Below are 16,116 nucleotides of genomic sequence, written 5' to 3'. Positions count from 1 at the left end.
GATGGTTGAGTTGCGTGATTTTCACTATGTGCTTTTTATATGACAATAGCTCTAGGCTGTTTTTAACCACTTCCGGTTGTCACAGGAAGCTCTTGCTCCACACACGTTGTCTTTGGAGTAGAGATAAACAGGATCCTGAATATGAAGTCTCTACCTTAAGAATTGACTGAATAACAGATGGTTGAGATGCGTGATTTTCACTATGTGCGTTTTATATGACAATAGCTCTAGGCTGTTTTTAATCACTTCCGGGTGTCACAGATAGCTCTTGCTCCACACACGTTGTCTTTGGGGTAGACATAAACAGAATCCTGAATATGAAGTCTCTACCTTAAGAATTGACTGAATAACAGATGGTTGAGTTGCGTGATTTTCACTATCTGCTGGTTGGCCATATGACAATAGCTCTAGGCTGTTTTTAACAACTTCCGGTTGTCACAGGAAGCTCTTGCTCCACACACGTTGTCTTTGGGGTAGACATAAACATAATCCTGAATATGAAGTCTCTACCTTAAGAATTGACTGAATAACAAATGGTTGAGTTGCGTGATTTTCACTATGTGCAGGTTAAATGACAATAGCTCTTGGCTGTTTTTAACCACTTCCGGTTGTCACAGGAAGTTCTTACTCAACACACGTTGTCTTTGGGGTAGACATAAACAGAATCCTGAATAAGAAGTCTCTACCTTAAGAATTGACTGAATGACAGATGGTTGAGTTGCGTGATTTTCACTTTCTGCTGGTTGGCCATATGACAAAAGCTCTTGGCTGTTTTTAACAACTTCCGGTTGTCACAGGAAGTTCTTACTCCACACACGTTGTCTTTGGGTTAGACATAAACAGAATCCTGAATATGAAGTCTCTACCTTAAGAATTGACTGAATGACAGATGGTTGAGTTGCGTGATTTTCACTATGTGCAGGTTAAATGACAATAGCTCTTGGCTGTTTTTAACCACTTCCGGTTGTCACAGGAAGTTCTTACTCAACACACGTTGTCTTTGGGGTAGACATAAACAGAATCCTGAATAAGAAGTCTCTACCTTAAGAATTGACTGAATGACAGATGGTTGAGTTGCGTGATTTTCACTTTCTGCTGGTTGGCCATATGACAATAGCTCTTGGGTGTTTTTAACAACTTCCGGTTGTCACAGGAAGTTCTTACTCAACACACGTTGTCTTTGGGGTAGACATAAACAGAATCCTGAATAAGAAGTCTCTACCTTAAGAATTTACTGAATGACAGATGGTTGAGTTGCGTGATTTTCACTATGTGCTTATATGACAATAGCTCTAGGCTGTTTTTAACCACTTCCGGTTGTCACAGGAAGCTCTTGCTCCACACACGTTGTCTTTTGGGTAGACATAAACAGAATCCTGAATATGAAGTCTCTACCTTAAGAATTGACTGAATGACAGATGGTTGAGTTGCGTGATTTTCACTATCTGCTGGTTGGCCATATGACAATAGCTCTAGGCTGTTTTTAACAACTTCCGGTTGTCACAGGAAGCTCTTACTCAACACACGTTGTCTTTGGGGTAGACATAAACAGAATCCTGAATAAGAAGTCTCTACCTTAAGAATTTACTGAATGACAGATGGTTGAGTTGCGTGATTTTCACTTTATGCTGGTTGGCCATATGACAATAGCTCTTGGGTGTTTTTAACAACTTCCGGTTGTCACAGGAAGCTCTTGCTCCACACACGTTGTCTTTGGGGTAGACATAAACAGGATCCTGAATATGAAGTCTCTACCTTAAGAATTGACTGAATAACAGATGGTTGAGATGCGTGATTTTCACTATCTGCTCGTTGGCCATATGACAATAGCTCTAGGCTGTTTTTAATCACTTCCGGTTGTCACAGATAGCTCTTGCTCCACACACGTTGTCTTTGGGGTAGACATAAACAGAATCCTGAATATGAAGTCTCTACCTTAAGAATTGACTGAATAACAGATGGTTGAGTTGCGTGATTTTCACTATATGCTGGTTGGCCATATGACAATAGCTCTAGGCTGTTTTTAACAACTTCCGGTTGTCACAGGAAGCTCTTGCTCCACACACGTTGTCTTTGGGGTAGACATAAACAGAATCCTGAATATGAAGTCTCTACCTTAAGAATTGACTGAATGGCACATGGTTGAGTTGCGTGATTTTCACTTTCTGCTGGTTGGCCATATGACAATAGCTCTTGGCTGTTTTTAACAACTTCCGGTTGTCACAGGAAGTTCTTACTCAACACACGTTGTCTTTGGGGTAGACATAAACAGAATCCTGAATAAGAAGTCTCTACCTTAAGAATTTACTGAATGACAGATGGTTGAGTTGCGTGATTTTCACTATGTGCTGTTATATGACAATAGCTCTAGGCTGTTTTTAACCACTTCCGGTTGTCACAGGAAGCTCTTGCTCCACACACGTTGTCTTTTGGGTAGACATAAACAGAATCCTGAATATGAAGTCTCTACCTTAAGAATTGACTGAATAACAGATGGTTGAGTTGCGTGATTTTCACTATCTGCTGGTTGGCCATATGACAATAGCTCTAGGCTGTTTTTAACAACTTCCGGTTGTCACAGGAAGCTCTTACTCAACACACGTTGTCTTTGGGGTAGACATAAACAGAATCCTGAATAAGAAGTCTCTACCTTAAGAATTGACTGAATGACAGATGGTTGAGTTGCGTGATTTTCACTTTATGCTGGTTGGCCATATGACAATAGCTCTTGGGTGTTTTTAACAACTTCCGGTTGTCACAGGAAGCTCTTGCTCCACACACGTTGTCTTTGGGGTAGACATAAACAGGATCCTGAATATGAAGTCTCTACCTTAAGAATTGACTGAATAACAGATGGTTGAGATGCGTGATTTTCACTATGTGCGTTTTATATGACAATAGCTCTAGGCTGTTTTTAATCACTTCCGGGTGTCACAGATAGCTCTTGCTCCACACACGTTGTCTTTGGGGTAGACATAAACAGAATCCTGAATATGAAGTCTCTACCTTAAGAATTGACTGAATAACAGATGGTTGAGTTGCGTGATTTTCACTATCTGCTGGTTGGCCATATGACAATAGCTCTAGGCTGTTTTTAACAACTTCCGGTTGTCACAGGAAGCTCTTGCTCCACACACGTTGTCTTTGGGGTAGACATAAACATAATCCTGAATATGAAGTCTCTACCTTAAGAATTGACTGAATAACAAATGTTTGAGTTGCGTGATTTTCACTATGTGCAGGTTAAATGACAATAGCTCTTGGCTGTTTTTAACCACTTCCGGTTGTCACAGGAGGTTCTTACTCAACACACGTTGTCTTTGGGGTAGACATAAACAGAATCCTGAATAAGAAGTCTCTACCTTAAGAATTGACTGAATGACAGATGGTTGAGTTGCGTGATTTTCACTTTCTGCTGGTTGGCCATATGACAATAGCTCTTGGGTGTTTTTAACAACTTCCGGTTGTCACAGGAATCTCTTACTCAACACACGTTGTCTTTGGGGTAGACATAAACAGAATCCTGAATATGAAGTCTCTACCTTAAGAATTGACTGAATGACAGATGGTTGAGTTGCGTGATTTTCACTATGTGCGTTTTATATGACAATAGCTCTAGGCTGTTTTTAACCACTTCCGGTTGTCACAGGAAGCTCTTGCTCCACACACGTTGTCTTTTGGGTAGACATAAACAGAATCCTGAATATGAAGTCTCTACCTTAAGAATTGACTGAATAACAGATGGTTGAGTTGCGTGATTTTCACTATCTGCTGGTTGGCCATATGACAATAGCTCTAGGCTGTTTTTAACAACTTCCGGTTGTCACAGGAAGCTCTTACTCAACACACGTTGTCTTTGGGGTAGACATAAACAGAATCCTGAATAAGAAGTCTCTACCTTAAGAATTGACTGAATGACAGATGGTTGAGTTGCGTGATTTTCACTTTCTGCTGGTTGGCCATATGACAATAGCTCTTGGGTGTTTTTAACAACTTCCGGTTGTCACAGGAAGTTCTTACTCAACACACGTTGTCTTTGGGGTAGACATAAACAGAATCCTGAATAAGAAGTCTCTACCTTAAGAATTGACTGAATGACAGATGGTTGAGTTGAGTGATTTTCACTATGTGCAGGTTAAATGACAATAGCTCTAGGCTGTTTTTAACCACTTCCGGTTGTCACAGGAAGTTCTTACTCAATACACGTTGTCTTTGGGGTAGACATAAACAGAATCCTGAATATGAAGTCTCTACCTTAAGAATTGACTGAATGACAGATGGTTGAGTTGCGTGATTTTCACTATGTGCGTTTTATATGACAATAGCTCTAGGCTGTTTTTAACCACTTCCGGTTGTCACAGGAAGCTCTTGCTCCACACAAGTTGTCTTTGGGCTAGACATAAACAGAATCCTGAATATGAAGTCTCTACCTTAAGAATTGACTGAATGACAGATGGTTGAGTTGCGTGATTTTCACTATGTGCAGGTTAAATGACAATAGCTCTTGGCTGTTTTTAACCACTTCCGGTTGTCACAGGAAGTTCTTACTCAACACACGTTGTCTTTGGGGTAGACATAAACAGAATCCTGAATAAGAAGTCTCTACCTTAAGAATTGACTGAATGACAGATGGTTGAGTTGCGTGATTTTCACTTTCTGCTGGTTGGCCATATGACAATAGCTCTTGGGTGTTTTTAACAACTTCCGGTTGTCACAGGAAGTTCTTACTCAACACACGTTGTCTTTGGGGTAGACATAAACAGAATCCTGAATAAGAAGTCTCTACCTTAAGAATTGACTGAATGACAGATGGTTGAGTTGAGTGATTTTCACTATGTGCAGGTTAAATGACAATAGCTCTAGGCTGTTTTTAACCACTTCCGGTTGTCACAGGAAGTTCTTATTCAACACACGTTGTCTTTTTACTCATTTACTAAGGATCTCTGCTCTAACGTGACACTTCCCACGTCGTCCATAGGCGCTCAGAGCCCGGAAAAAACAGAATGTCGTCATTCCAGCCCCAGGCTGAAACACATTATCGCCTTTCTCAAGTGGCCGATCAAGGGACACTGGCTTATGCGCGTGACCCCGACCGCCCCCGCCTTTGGGATTTTTTCCTCTGTTTGCCGAAAAGGAGATTCCCTGTCGGAATATTATCGCTTTTCTACGAGAAAAATGTCGTAAAAATTGATTTTAAACAGCGGTTGACATGCTTGAAGTACGGTAATGGAATACTTAGAATTTTATTGTCACGAATTGCGCCATGCGCGCGACACTTCTTTACTATTTCGGATAGTGTCTGGAACGCATACGAACAAAACGCCGCTATTCGGATATAACGATGGATTATTTTGGACCAAACCAACATTTGTTATTGAAGTAGCAGTCCTGGGTGTGCATTCTGACGAAGACAACAAAAGGTAATCAAACTTTTATAATAGTAAATATGATTATGGTGAGTGCTAAACTTGCCGGGTGTCTAAATAAGCGAGCCCGTGATGCCTGGGCTATGTACTTAGAATATTGCAAAATGTGCTTTCACCAAAAGCTATTTTAAAATCGGACATATCGAGTGCATAGAGGAGGTCTGTATCTATAATTCTTAAAATAATTGTTATGCTTTTTGTGAACGTTTATCGTGAGTAATTTAGTAAAATGTTAGCGAATTCCCCGGAAGTTTGCGGGGGGTATGCTAGTTCTGAACGTCACATGCTAATGTAAAAAGCTGGTTTTTGATATAAATATGAACTTGATTGAACAAAACGTGCATGTATTGTATAACATAATGTCCTAGGGTTGTCATCTGATGAAGATCATCAAAGGTGAGTGCTGCATTTAGCTGTCTTCTGGGTTTTGGTGACATTATATGCTGGCTTGAAAAATGGGTGTCTGATTATTTCTGGCTTGGTACTCTGCTGACATAATCTAATGTTTTGCTTTCGTTGTAAAGCCTTTTTGAAATCGGACAGTGTGGTTAGATTAACGAGAGTCTTGTCTTTAAATGGCTGTAAAATAGTCATATGTTTGAGAAATTGAAGTAATAGGATTTTTAAGGTTTGAAAATCGCGCCACAGGCTGGCAGTGGCTGTTACGTAGGTGGGACGAATTCGTCCCGCCTAGCCTAGAGAGGTTAAGAATTGACTGAATGACAGATGGTTGAGTTGCGTGATTTTCACTATCTGCTGGTTGGCCATATGACAATAGCTCTTGGGTGTTTTTAACAACTTCTGGTTGTCACAGGAAGTTCTTACTCAACACACGTTGTCTTTGGGGTAGACATAAACAGAATCCTGAATAAGAAGTCTCTACCTTAAGAATTGACTGAATGACAGATGGTTGAGTTGCGTGATTTTCACTATCTGCTGGTTGGCCATATGACAATAGCTCTTGGGTGTTTTTAACAACTTCCGGTTGTCACAGGAAGTTCTTACTCAACACACGTTGTCTTTGGGGTAGACATAAACAGAATCCTGAATAAGAAGTCTCTACCTTAAGAATTGACTGAATGACAGATGGTTGAGTTGGGTGATTTTCACTATGTGCGTTTTATATGACAATAGCTCTAGGCTGTTTTTAACCACTTCCGGTTGTCACAGGAAGCTCTTGCTCCACACACGTTGTCTTTGGGGTAGACATAAACAGAATCCTGAATATGAAGTCTCTACCTTAAGAATTGACTGAATAACAGATGGTTGAGTTGGTGATTTTCACTATCTGCTGGTTTGCCATATGACAATAGCTCTAGGCTGTTTTTAACAACTTCCGGTTGTCACAGGAAGCTCTTGCTCCACACACGTTGTCTTTGGGGTAGACATAAACAGAATCCTGAATATGAAGTCTCTACCTTAAGAATTGACTGAATGACAGATGGTTGAGTTGCGTGATTTTCACTATGTGCAGGTTAAATGACAATAGCTCTTGGCTGTTTTTAACCACTTCCGGTTGTCACAGGAAGTTCTTACTCAACACACGTTGTCTTTGGGGTAGACATAAACAGAATCCTGAATAAGAAGTCTCTACCTTAAGAATTGACTGAATGACAGATGGTTGAGTTGCGTGATTTTCACTATGTGCGTTTTATATAACAATAGCTCTTGGCTGTTTTTAACAACTTCCGGTTATCACAGGAAGCTCTTGGTCCACACACGTTGTCTTTGGGGTACACATAAACAGAATCCTGAATATGAAGTCTCTACCTTAAGAATTGACTGAATAACAGATGGTTGAGTTGCGTGATTTTCACTATGTGCGTTTTATATGACAATAGCTCTAGGCTGTTTTTAATCACTTCCGGTTGTCACAGGAAGGTCTTGCTCCACACACGTTGTCTTTGGGGTAGACATAAACAGAATCCTGAATATGAAGTCTCTACCTTAAGAATTGACTGAATGGCACATGGTTGAGTTGCGTGATTTTCACTATCTGCTTGTTGGCCATATGACAATAGCTCTAGGCTGTTTTTAACAACTTCCGGTGGCTCCAGGAACCTTAGAATCGACACAGGTAGACTTCACAGTAGCCTGATGGATTGTTATAGAAGACAGGTTCATAAGGCATTCATAACCCACATAGGCTTCAGGTTGAATTTTGGAGAATAGTCTATGTGTTCCTATGGGGAGAGAAGTCATTGCACACAGTTTGATCTAAAAACCTTCTTTTCACTGTGAAGGGTTAATGCCACAGGGTCAAGGTTAGGCTTGCACAGATCGGGAGGACCTCAGGAATGCTCCTGGTTCCTCTCCATCGCTCGTTGTGTTGATTTCATCATGTCAACTTTGGTGATATTTTTTGCTGTTGAATCATATTGCAAATACGCGGATGGGCATTTGCAATATGATTTTTTGAAAAATGTCCAAAATGACTAGGGGCGCCCCATACTGGATGGGCACTGATGGAAGGTGCTCCCTACCCAACCGTGGACCCCTTGCACCCCCTAAAGGCATTTAAAACCCTTGTAAAAATTAATCCTGGTAACCCATTTCGGGTCACCATGTGCATGGATGTGCATTTGCAATATGTTTCAATGGGCCTTAACATCACGTATTTGGCATGCTCAAAAACACTGCAGAAATGCAAAATCGACTGTCCCGATGAACTGGGGATGGCCGTGCAGTGACTGTGGTTCCTCTCCATGGCTTGATGGTGACATGAGAGAAGTGGGACTGTCGTTTTTTAGCAATTTTTTGAAAAATGTCCAAAATGACTAGGGGCGCCCCATACTGGATTGGCACTGATGGAAGGTGCTCCCTACCCAACCGTGGACCCCTTGCACCCCCCTAAAGGCATTTAAAACCCTTGTAAAAAATAATCCTGGTAACCCATTTCGGGTCACCATGTGCATGGATGCACATTTGCAATATGTTTCAATGGGCCTTAACATCACGAATTTGGCATGCTCAAAAACACTGCAGAAATGCATAATCGACTGTCCCGATGAACTGGGGATGGCCGTGCAGTGACTGTGGTTCCTCTCTATCGCTCATTGTGTTGATTTCATGATGTCAACTTTGGTGATATTTTTTGCTGTTGAATCATATTGCAAATGCACGTTACGTTTGCAATATTGCGGCGTTACGTTTGCAATATGATTCATCATGTCAACTTTGGTGATATTTTTTGCTGTTCAATCATGTTGCAAATGCACGTTACATTTGCAATATTGCGCGTTACGTTTGCAATATGATTCAATGGGCATTTAGCATCACGAATTTATGCATGCTCAAAAATACTGCAGAAATGCATAATTGACTGGCCCGATGAACTCGGGATGGCCGGGCAGTGACTGTGGTTCCTCTCCATTGCTCGTCACCCAGCAGTCAGCATCCATCAGTCAATTAGATGTCATTCTGACACCAAACTGATACCATCTGACACCAAATCCACTTTTTCCAACTCGTATAGAAGCCAACTATCACATATGTCAGAGAAGGCCCATAATTCACAGTGCTTTCAATTTTAACCATAAAAAAACATAAAACACATAGTTACGTTATAGCTGCGGGACCAGCTCTGACAATATGTGTAGGCCTATGTGAGGCGACCCCGAATCCCAAGTTTCGGCTCGATAGGTCATTCGGTGCCCGAGCAATGGCCTTAATTGGTGCTGAAAATCCACTTTTTCAGGGCGTTACTACGGGGTCCCTGAAAGAGCTATCGGACAGAGACATTGGGGTCCGTCTCTATGGGCCGAGGCGGTTTCAATGCACCTAGTCTTGCGACTCTGGGACATTTCTACATGTCGCCATGTCCGTGATATTCAAAATGAATTGAACATATTGCAAATGCACGAGGCGGTTTCTCGGTCTGAGAACCTTCTAGAGCCACATAAATCCCCGTGCACTATCGACTTGAGCTCTAGAACAGGTTTCTAAAATTTTGGAGCTCTAGGTCTGACGGTTCTTGAATCGTTTGAACGAAAATAACTCTTGAAGGCGGTATAAGCCTCTAAGCCCCACACTATGTACCTATGGCCAAATTGTGTGTCTGTTTTAGTTTTTTTGCAAAAAGAATAGACACACGTTGTCTTTGGGGTAGGCATATACAGAATCCTGAATATGAAGTCTCTACCTTAAGAATTGACTGAATGACAGATGGTTGAGTTGCGTGATTTTCACTATGTGCGTTTTATATGACAATTGCTCTAGGCTGTTTTTAACAACTTCCGGTTGTCACAGGAAGCTCTTGCTCCACACACGTTGTCTTTGGGGTAGACATAAACCGAATCCTGAATATGAACTCTCTACCTTAAGAATTGACTGAATGACAGATGGTTGAGTTGCGTGATTTTCACTATGTGCAGGTTAAATGACAATAGCTCTAGGCTGTTTTTAACAACTTCCGGTTGTCACAGGAAGCGCTTGCTCCACACACGTTGTCTTTGGGGTAGACATAAACAGAATCCTGAATATGAAGTCTCTACCTTAAGAATTGACTGAATGACAGATGGTTGAGTTGCGTGATTTTCACTATCTGCAGGTTGCTTAAATGACAATAGCTCTAGGGTGATATTAACAACTTCCGGTTGCTCCAGGAACCTTAGAATCGACACAGGTAGACCTCACAGTAGCCTGATGGATTGTTATAGAAGACAGGTTCATAAGGCATTCATAACCCACATAGACTTCAGGTTGAATTTAGGAGAATTGTCAATTCATTCCTATGGGGAGAGAAGTCATTGCACACTTTTTGATCTAAACACCTTCTTTTTACTGTGAAGGGTTAATGCCATAGGGTCAAGGTTAGGCTTGCACAGATCGGGAGGACCTCAGGAACGCTCCTGAGGTTGAATTGTGCTTCTAACCCTAACGGTTCTCTCACTGTCACCCAAAAGCACTTGACATATTGGTGCAGGCATCATTTTGGGCCTAGTTTTCTCACGGTCACTGCGCTCAGACCGAACGAGCTACGGTCAAGCGGGGCGTCTCATTGAACTCGGCACAGCCTAGAGATAATGGTAATGCCATTGCAGGCTCTTTGTGTCTTTAAGCACCGCACTGTGTCACTCCGTCCTTGCTGTGTGTGTGTGAGAGAGCTTTTCTTTGACATCTGATGGGATATATGACTGAATTACAGTTCATGAGGGTTGCCTAGTCACACATATGAAGTTGTGGAAAGATCTGACCTTTTTAACCCTTCAAAACAGCCCCTATGACACCATTTTAAGGCACTTCTGGTTGACACAGGAATCTGAACGTTAGGCTCTTATAGAATATTGAGTTTTAGGTCTTTATGTTAAGAACTGACTTATTTACAGAGGGTTGAACAAGTGTGTGTTGTTTCAGAAAATCACAGAAAATCACAGAAATCTTGCAGAGCTCCGAAACCCGCCTTAACGGACTCATCTGAACACGCTGCAACTGGATATGTAACTTTTTCGAAATAAAACCTCCTATTGTTGAATATCACCAATGTGTCATTGTACAATTTCTCTGAAATGAAAATTGGTAAATGCATGGTTCCTTTTCTCCTGACACCGTAGGCTCATGTAGTTTGATGTGAAGCGGTCAAATCAGCACTCTATTTTCCTGTTTGACTTTTAATCCCAGAAAAATAGCCTTAACTCGAAAAGCTTCGAGGCCTCGACTCCATCCTGTTCGGGGCCCATTATGCCAAACCCACGCAGACCGAGTTTCGTCTTCGAATTCTTTTCCGTTTAGGAGAAAAAGCCGTGTCGTGATTGGTGATATATGTTACATTTGCAATATGATTCCGTTCGCCCTCTCGTGGAATAATCCGGGACTGCAAAGAAATGACCAAATTTTGTAAATTTTATTAAACGGAAACGGAAGGTCCGAGAGACTCCGTTCGATGACTTCCTGGAAGATCCGGCCCCTGTGAGCGGCCCGACGCCGTCCGCGGATTTATCGGACGTAGTCGGACGTCTAGTAAGGAGCGTACATTTGCAACATGCACTTTCTCACTAACCACACAGCTGGCGACGAGAGTTCCCTTCATGTATGTTATTAAATTAATGTTTTTTTCCAGGGGTGGGCGTAGTATAAAGGTGATTGGGCGTAGCCTGTACGTGGTCCAGCAGCCAATGATAACTGTGTGGGTGGAGCCTAAAGAGAACCCGCCCGATGAGGAGGAGGAGGAGGAGGAGGAGGAATAACCAACTGGTCTTCAACAGCACCGTTCCAAAGGTAAAGCCCGGATTGATACTGCCTTTACACAGGCAGCCCAATTCTGATATGTTTCACTAATTTGGCACCAATCAGATCAGTCTCTTTTGCCAATAATTTGGACCAAACATCTGAATTGATCTGCCTGTGTAAACGCAGCCATTTGTATTGTTGTGTAGTTGATGTATCAGTAAGCCTTTACCTGCCAGCCTGAACAAGAGGCCCACAGGGGACATGTGTTGTTCTGCTTCTGTTGTGTTGTCCTGGATGGTTTTAAATGCAGTGTATCCATGGGGTTGAATGGGGTTTTAAATGCAGTGTGTCCACGGGGTTGAATGGGGTTTTAAATGCAGTGTATCCACGGGGTTGAATGGGGTTTTAAATGCAGTGTATCCACAGGGTTGAATGGGGGTTTAAATGCAGTGTATCCATGGGGTTGAATGGGGTATTAAATGCAGTGTATCCACGCGGTTGAATGGGGTTTTAAATGCAGTGTATCCACGGGGGTTGAATGGGGTTTTAAATGCAGTGTATCCACGGGGTTGAATGGGGTTTTAAATGCAGTGTATCCACGCGGTTGAATGGGGTTTTAAATGCAGTGTATCCACGGGGTTGAATGGGGTTTTTAAATGCAGTGTATCCACGGGGTTGAATGGGGTTTTAAATGCAGTGTATCCATGGGGTTGAATGGGGTTTTAAATGCAGTGTATCCACGGGGTTGAATGGGGTTTTAAATGCAGTGTATCCACAGGGTTGAATGGGGGTTTAAATGCAGTGTATCCATGGGGTTGAATGGGGTTTTAAATGCAGTGTATCCACGGGGTTGAATGGGGTTTCAAATGCAGTGTATCCACGGGGTTGAATGGGGTTTTAAATGCAGTGTATCCACGCGGTTGAATGGGGTTTTAAATGCAGTGTATCCACGGGGTTGAATGGGGGTTTTAAATGGTCAAATAAATCAAATGGGAATCTTCTGGACTCATAGTAATGTGATTACTGATTCAGACCCCAACTAACTTCTCGCTCTCTCTCTCTCTGTCTCTCTCTCTCTGTCTCTCTCTCTCTCTCGCTTTCCCTCTTGCTCTCTCCCTCTCGCTCTAGCGCTCTCTCTCTCTCCCTTTCCCTCTCACTCTCTCCCTCTCCCTCTCCCTCTCCTGCTCTCGCTTGCTCTCTCTGAAGCAGGAGCATTGTACGGTGGTCTCTTCCTCTGAGATGACCTGTTTGACCCGCGTGTGACCCCTGACACTAAGGTCATGGGGGTGTGGTTTGAGCTGGACAACGTTAAGGTGGCGTTTGAGAGCGTCGCGGGGAAGACGTTCTCCTACTACCCCAACCCCGAGCTGTTCGCTCTGAACAGAGACGACCCGGACACACCCTACCGCTTCAAACCTGGAGGGGTCATCGCTGTAGAGGTGAGATAAGTTAATACATTTAAATGTATGTTTATTGTTGTCTTTATTGGTAGTCAAATATCCCCTGTGGGGTCGATGAAAAACTGTCTTATGAAGCGACGTGTCCGCAGCACGCAATGACATGGACTTGTTTTATCACTTCATATGATTTAATCTGTATGATGTCTCTCCCCCAGGGTAAGGACCTGACTAACCTATGTTTCTCCCCCAGGGTAAGGACCTGACTAACTCATATCTCTCTCCCCAAGGGTAAGGACCTGACTAACCCATGGATGTCTCTCCCCAGGGTAAGGACCTGACTAACCCATGTCTCTCCCCCAGGGTAAGGACCTGACTAACCCATGTCTCTCTGCCCCAGGGTAAGGACCTGACTAACCCATGGATGTCTCTCCCCAGGGTAAGGACCTGACTAACCCATGTCTCTCTCTCCCAGGGTAAGGACCTGACTAACCCATGGATGTCTCTCCACCAGGGTAAGGACCTGACTAACCCATGGATGTCTCTCCCCCAGGGTAAGGACCTGACTAACCCATGTCTCTCTCCCCCAGGGTAAGGACCTGACTAACCCATGTCTCTCTCCCCAGGGTAAAGACTTGACTAACCCATGTCTCTCCCCAGGGTAAGGACCTGACTAACCCATGACTCCCCCAGGGTAAGGACCTGACTAACCCATGGATGTCTCTCCCAGGGTAAAGACCTGACTAACCCATGTCTCTCTCTCTCCCAGGGTAAGGACCTGACTAACCCATGGATGTCTCTCCCCCCAGGGTAAGGACCTGACTAACCCATGTCTCTCTCTCCCAGGGTAAGGACCTGACTAACCCATGTCTCTCCCCTAGGGTAAGGGCCTGACTAACCCATGGATGTCTCTCCCCCAGGGTAAGGACCTGACTAACCATGTCTCTCTCTCCCAGGGTAAGGGACCTGACTAACCCATGGATGTCTCTCCACCAGGGTAAGGACCTGACTAACCCATGGATGTCTCTCCCCCAGGGTAAGGACCTGACTAACCCATGTCTCTCTCCCCCAGGGTAAGGACCAGACAAACCCATGTCTCTCTCCCCCAGGGTAAAGACCTGACTAACCCATGTCTCTCCCCCAGGGTAAGGACCTGACTAACCCATGACTCCCCCCAGGGTAAGGACCTGACTAACCCATGGATGTCTCTCCCAGGGTAAGGACCTGACTAACCCATGGATGTCTCTCCCAGGGTAAAGACCTGACTAACCCATGTCTCTCTCTCCCAGGGTAAGGACCTGACTAACCCATGGATGTCTCTCCCCAGGGTAAGGACCTGACTAACCCATGTCTCTCTCTCCCAGGGGTAAGGACCTGACTAACCCATGTCTCTCCCCTAGGGTAAGGGCCTGACTAACCCATGGATGTCTCTCCCCAGGGTAAGGACCTGACTAACCCATGGATGTCTCTCCCCAGGGTAAGGACCTTTCTAACCCATGGATGTCTCTCCCCAGGGTAAGGACCTGACTAACCCATGGATGTCTCTCCCCAGGGTAAGGACCTAACTAACCCATGGATGTCTCTCCCCTCGGGTAAGGGCCTGACTAACCCATGGATGTCTCTCCCCCAGGGTAAGGACCTGACTAACCCATGTCTCTCTCCCCCAGGGTAAAGACCTGACTAACCCATGTCTCTCCCCCAGGGTAAGGACATGACTAACCCATGACTCTCCCCAGGGTAAGGACCTGACTAACCCATGGATGTCTCTCCCAGGGTAAGGACCTGACTAACCCATGGATTTCTCTCCCCAGGGTAAAGACCTGACTAACCCATGTCTCTCTCTCCCAGGGTAAGGACCTGACTAACCCATGGATGTCTCTCCCCAAGGTAAGGACCTGACTAACCCATGTCTCTCTCTCCCAGGGTAAGGACCTGACTAACCCATGTCTCTCCCCTAGGGTAAGGGCCTGACTAACCCATGGATGTCTCTCCCGCAGGGTAAGGACCTGACTAACCCATGGATGTCTCTCCCCCAGGGTAAGGACCTGTCTAACCCATGGATGTCTCTCCCCCAGGGTAAGGACCTGTCTAACCCATGGATGTCTCTCCCCCAGGGTAAGGACCTGACTAACCCATGGATGTCTCTCCCCAGGGTAAGGACCTAACTAACCCATGGCTGTCTCTCAACCTCGGGTAAGGACCTGACTAACCCATGTCTCTCCCCTAGGGTAAGGGCCTGACTAACCCATGGATGTCTCTCCCCCAGGGTAAGGACCTGACTAACCCATGGATGTCTCTCCCAGGGTAAGGACCTGACTAACCCATGGATTTCTCTCCCAGGGTAAAGACCTGACTAACCCATGTCTCTCTCCCCAGGGTAAGGACCTGACTAACCCTTGGATGTCTCTCTCCCTAGGGTAAGGGCCTGACGCGTGCTATGACCCGAGGGGAGGTGGTAGCCTGGCTGGGAGACAAGGAGTGTGAGGTCAAGACTCTGGACAGTACTCACCTGTACTGTGAACCTCCTGAGAAACAGCCAGCCAGTCTGGGGAACCACAAACTGCCCAGCCTCAGGGTTAGTCTACCTTATCTACACACAGCCTTAGGGGTTAGTCTACTGTATCTACACAGCCTTAGGGGTTAGTCTACCTTATCTACACACAGCCTTAGGGGCTAGTCTACTGTATCTACACACAGCCTTAGGGGTTAGTCTACCTTATCTACACACACAGCCTTAGGGGTTAGTCTACTGTATCTACACACAGCCTTAGGGGTTAGTCTACTGTATCTACACACACAGCCTTAGGGGTTAGTCTACTGTATCTACACACAGCCTTAGGGGTTAGTCTACTGTATCTACACACACAGCCTTAGGGGTTAGTCTACTGTATCTACACACAGCCTTAGGAGTTAGTCTACTGTATCTACACACAGCCTTAGGGGTTAGTCTACTGTATCTACACAAAGCCTTAGTTGTTAGTCTACTGTATCTACACACAGCCTTAGGGGTTAGTCTACTGTATCTACACACACAGCCTTAGGGGTTAGTCTACTGTATATACACAGCCTTAGGGGTTAGTCTACTGTATCTACACACACAGCCTTAGGGTTAGTCTACTGTATCT

General features: G+C 44.3%; 2 protein-coding genes across 2 annotated transcripts in view; both read left to right on the top strand.

Annotated features, from left to right (window-relative positions):
• Positions 1 to 11,611, top strand: part of LOC106591394 (plexin-B3) — a 253,396-nt gene extending 241,785 nt beyond the window's left edge. Inside the window, exon 6 of the mRNA XM_045713905.1 lies at positions 11,485 to 11,611. Within this exon, the coding sequence (XP_045569861.1) occupies positions 11,485 to 11,611 (127 nt within the window). The remainder of the gene's footprint in view (positions 1 to 11,484) is intronic.
• A 1,247-nt stretch (positions 11,612 to 12,858) lies between these two features.
• Positions 12,859 to 15,566, top strand: LOC123739586 (plexin-B3-like; the record flags this gene model as incomplete). Its single annotated transcript, XM_045713904.1, has 2 exons — positions 12,859 to 13,033; positions 15,408 to 15,566. Coding segments are annotated over exons 1-2 (318 nt in total), but the record flags the coding sequence as incomplete, so codon positions are not given.
• Between the last annotated feature and the right edge of the window lie 550 nt (positions 15,567 to 16,116).

The sequence above is a fragment of the Salmo salar genome, unplaced genomic scaffold (assembly GCF_905237065.1).
Source record: "Salmo salar unplaced genomic scaffold, Ssal_v3.1, whole genome shotgun sequence".
Lineage (NCBI taxonomy): Eukaryota > Metazoa > Chordata > Actinopteri > Salmoniformes > Salmonidae > Salmo > Salmo salar.
Note: the sequence above shows the minus strand (reverse complement) of the source record. Positions and strands in the feature narration are given on the sequence as shown.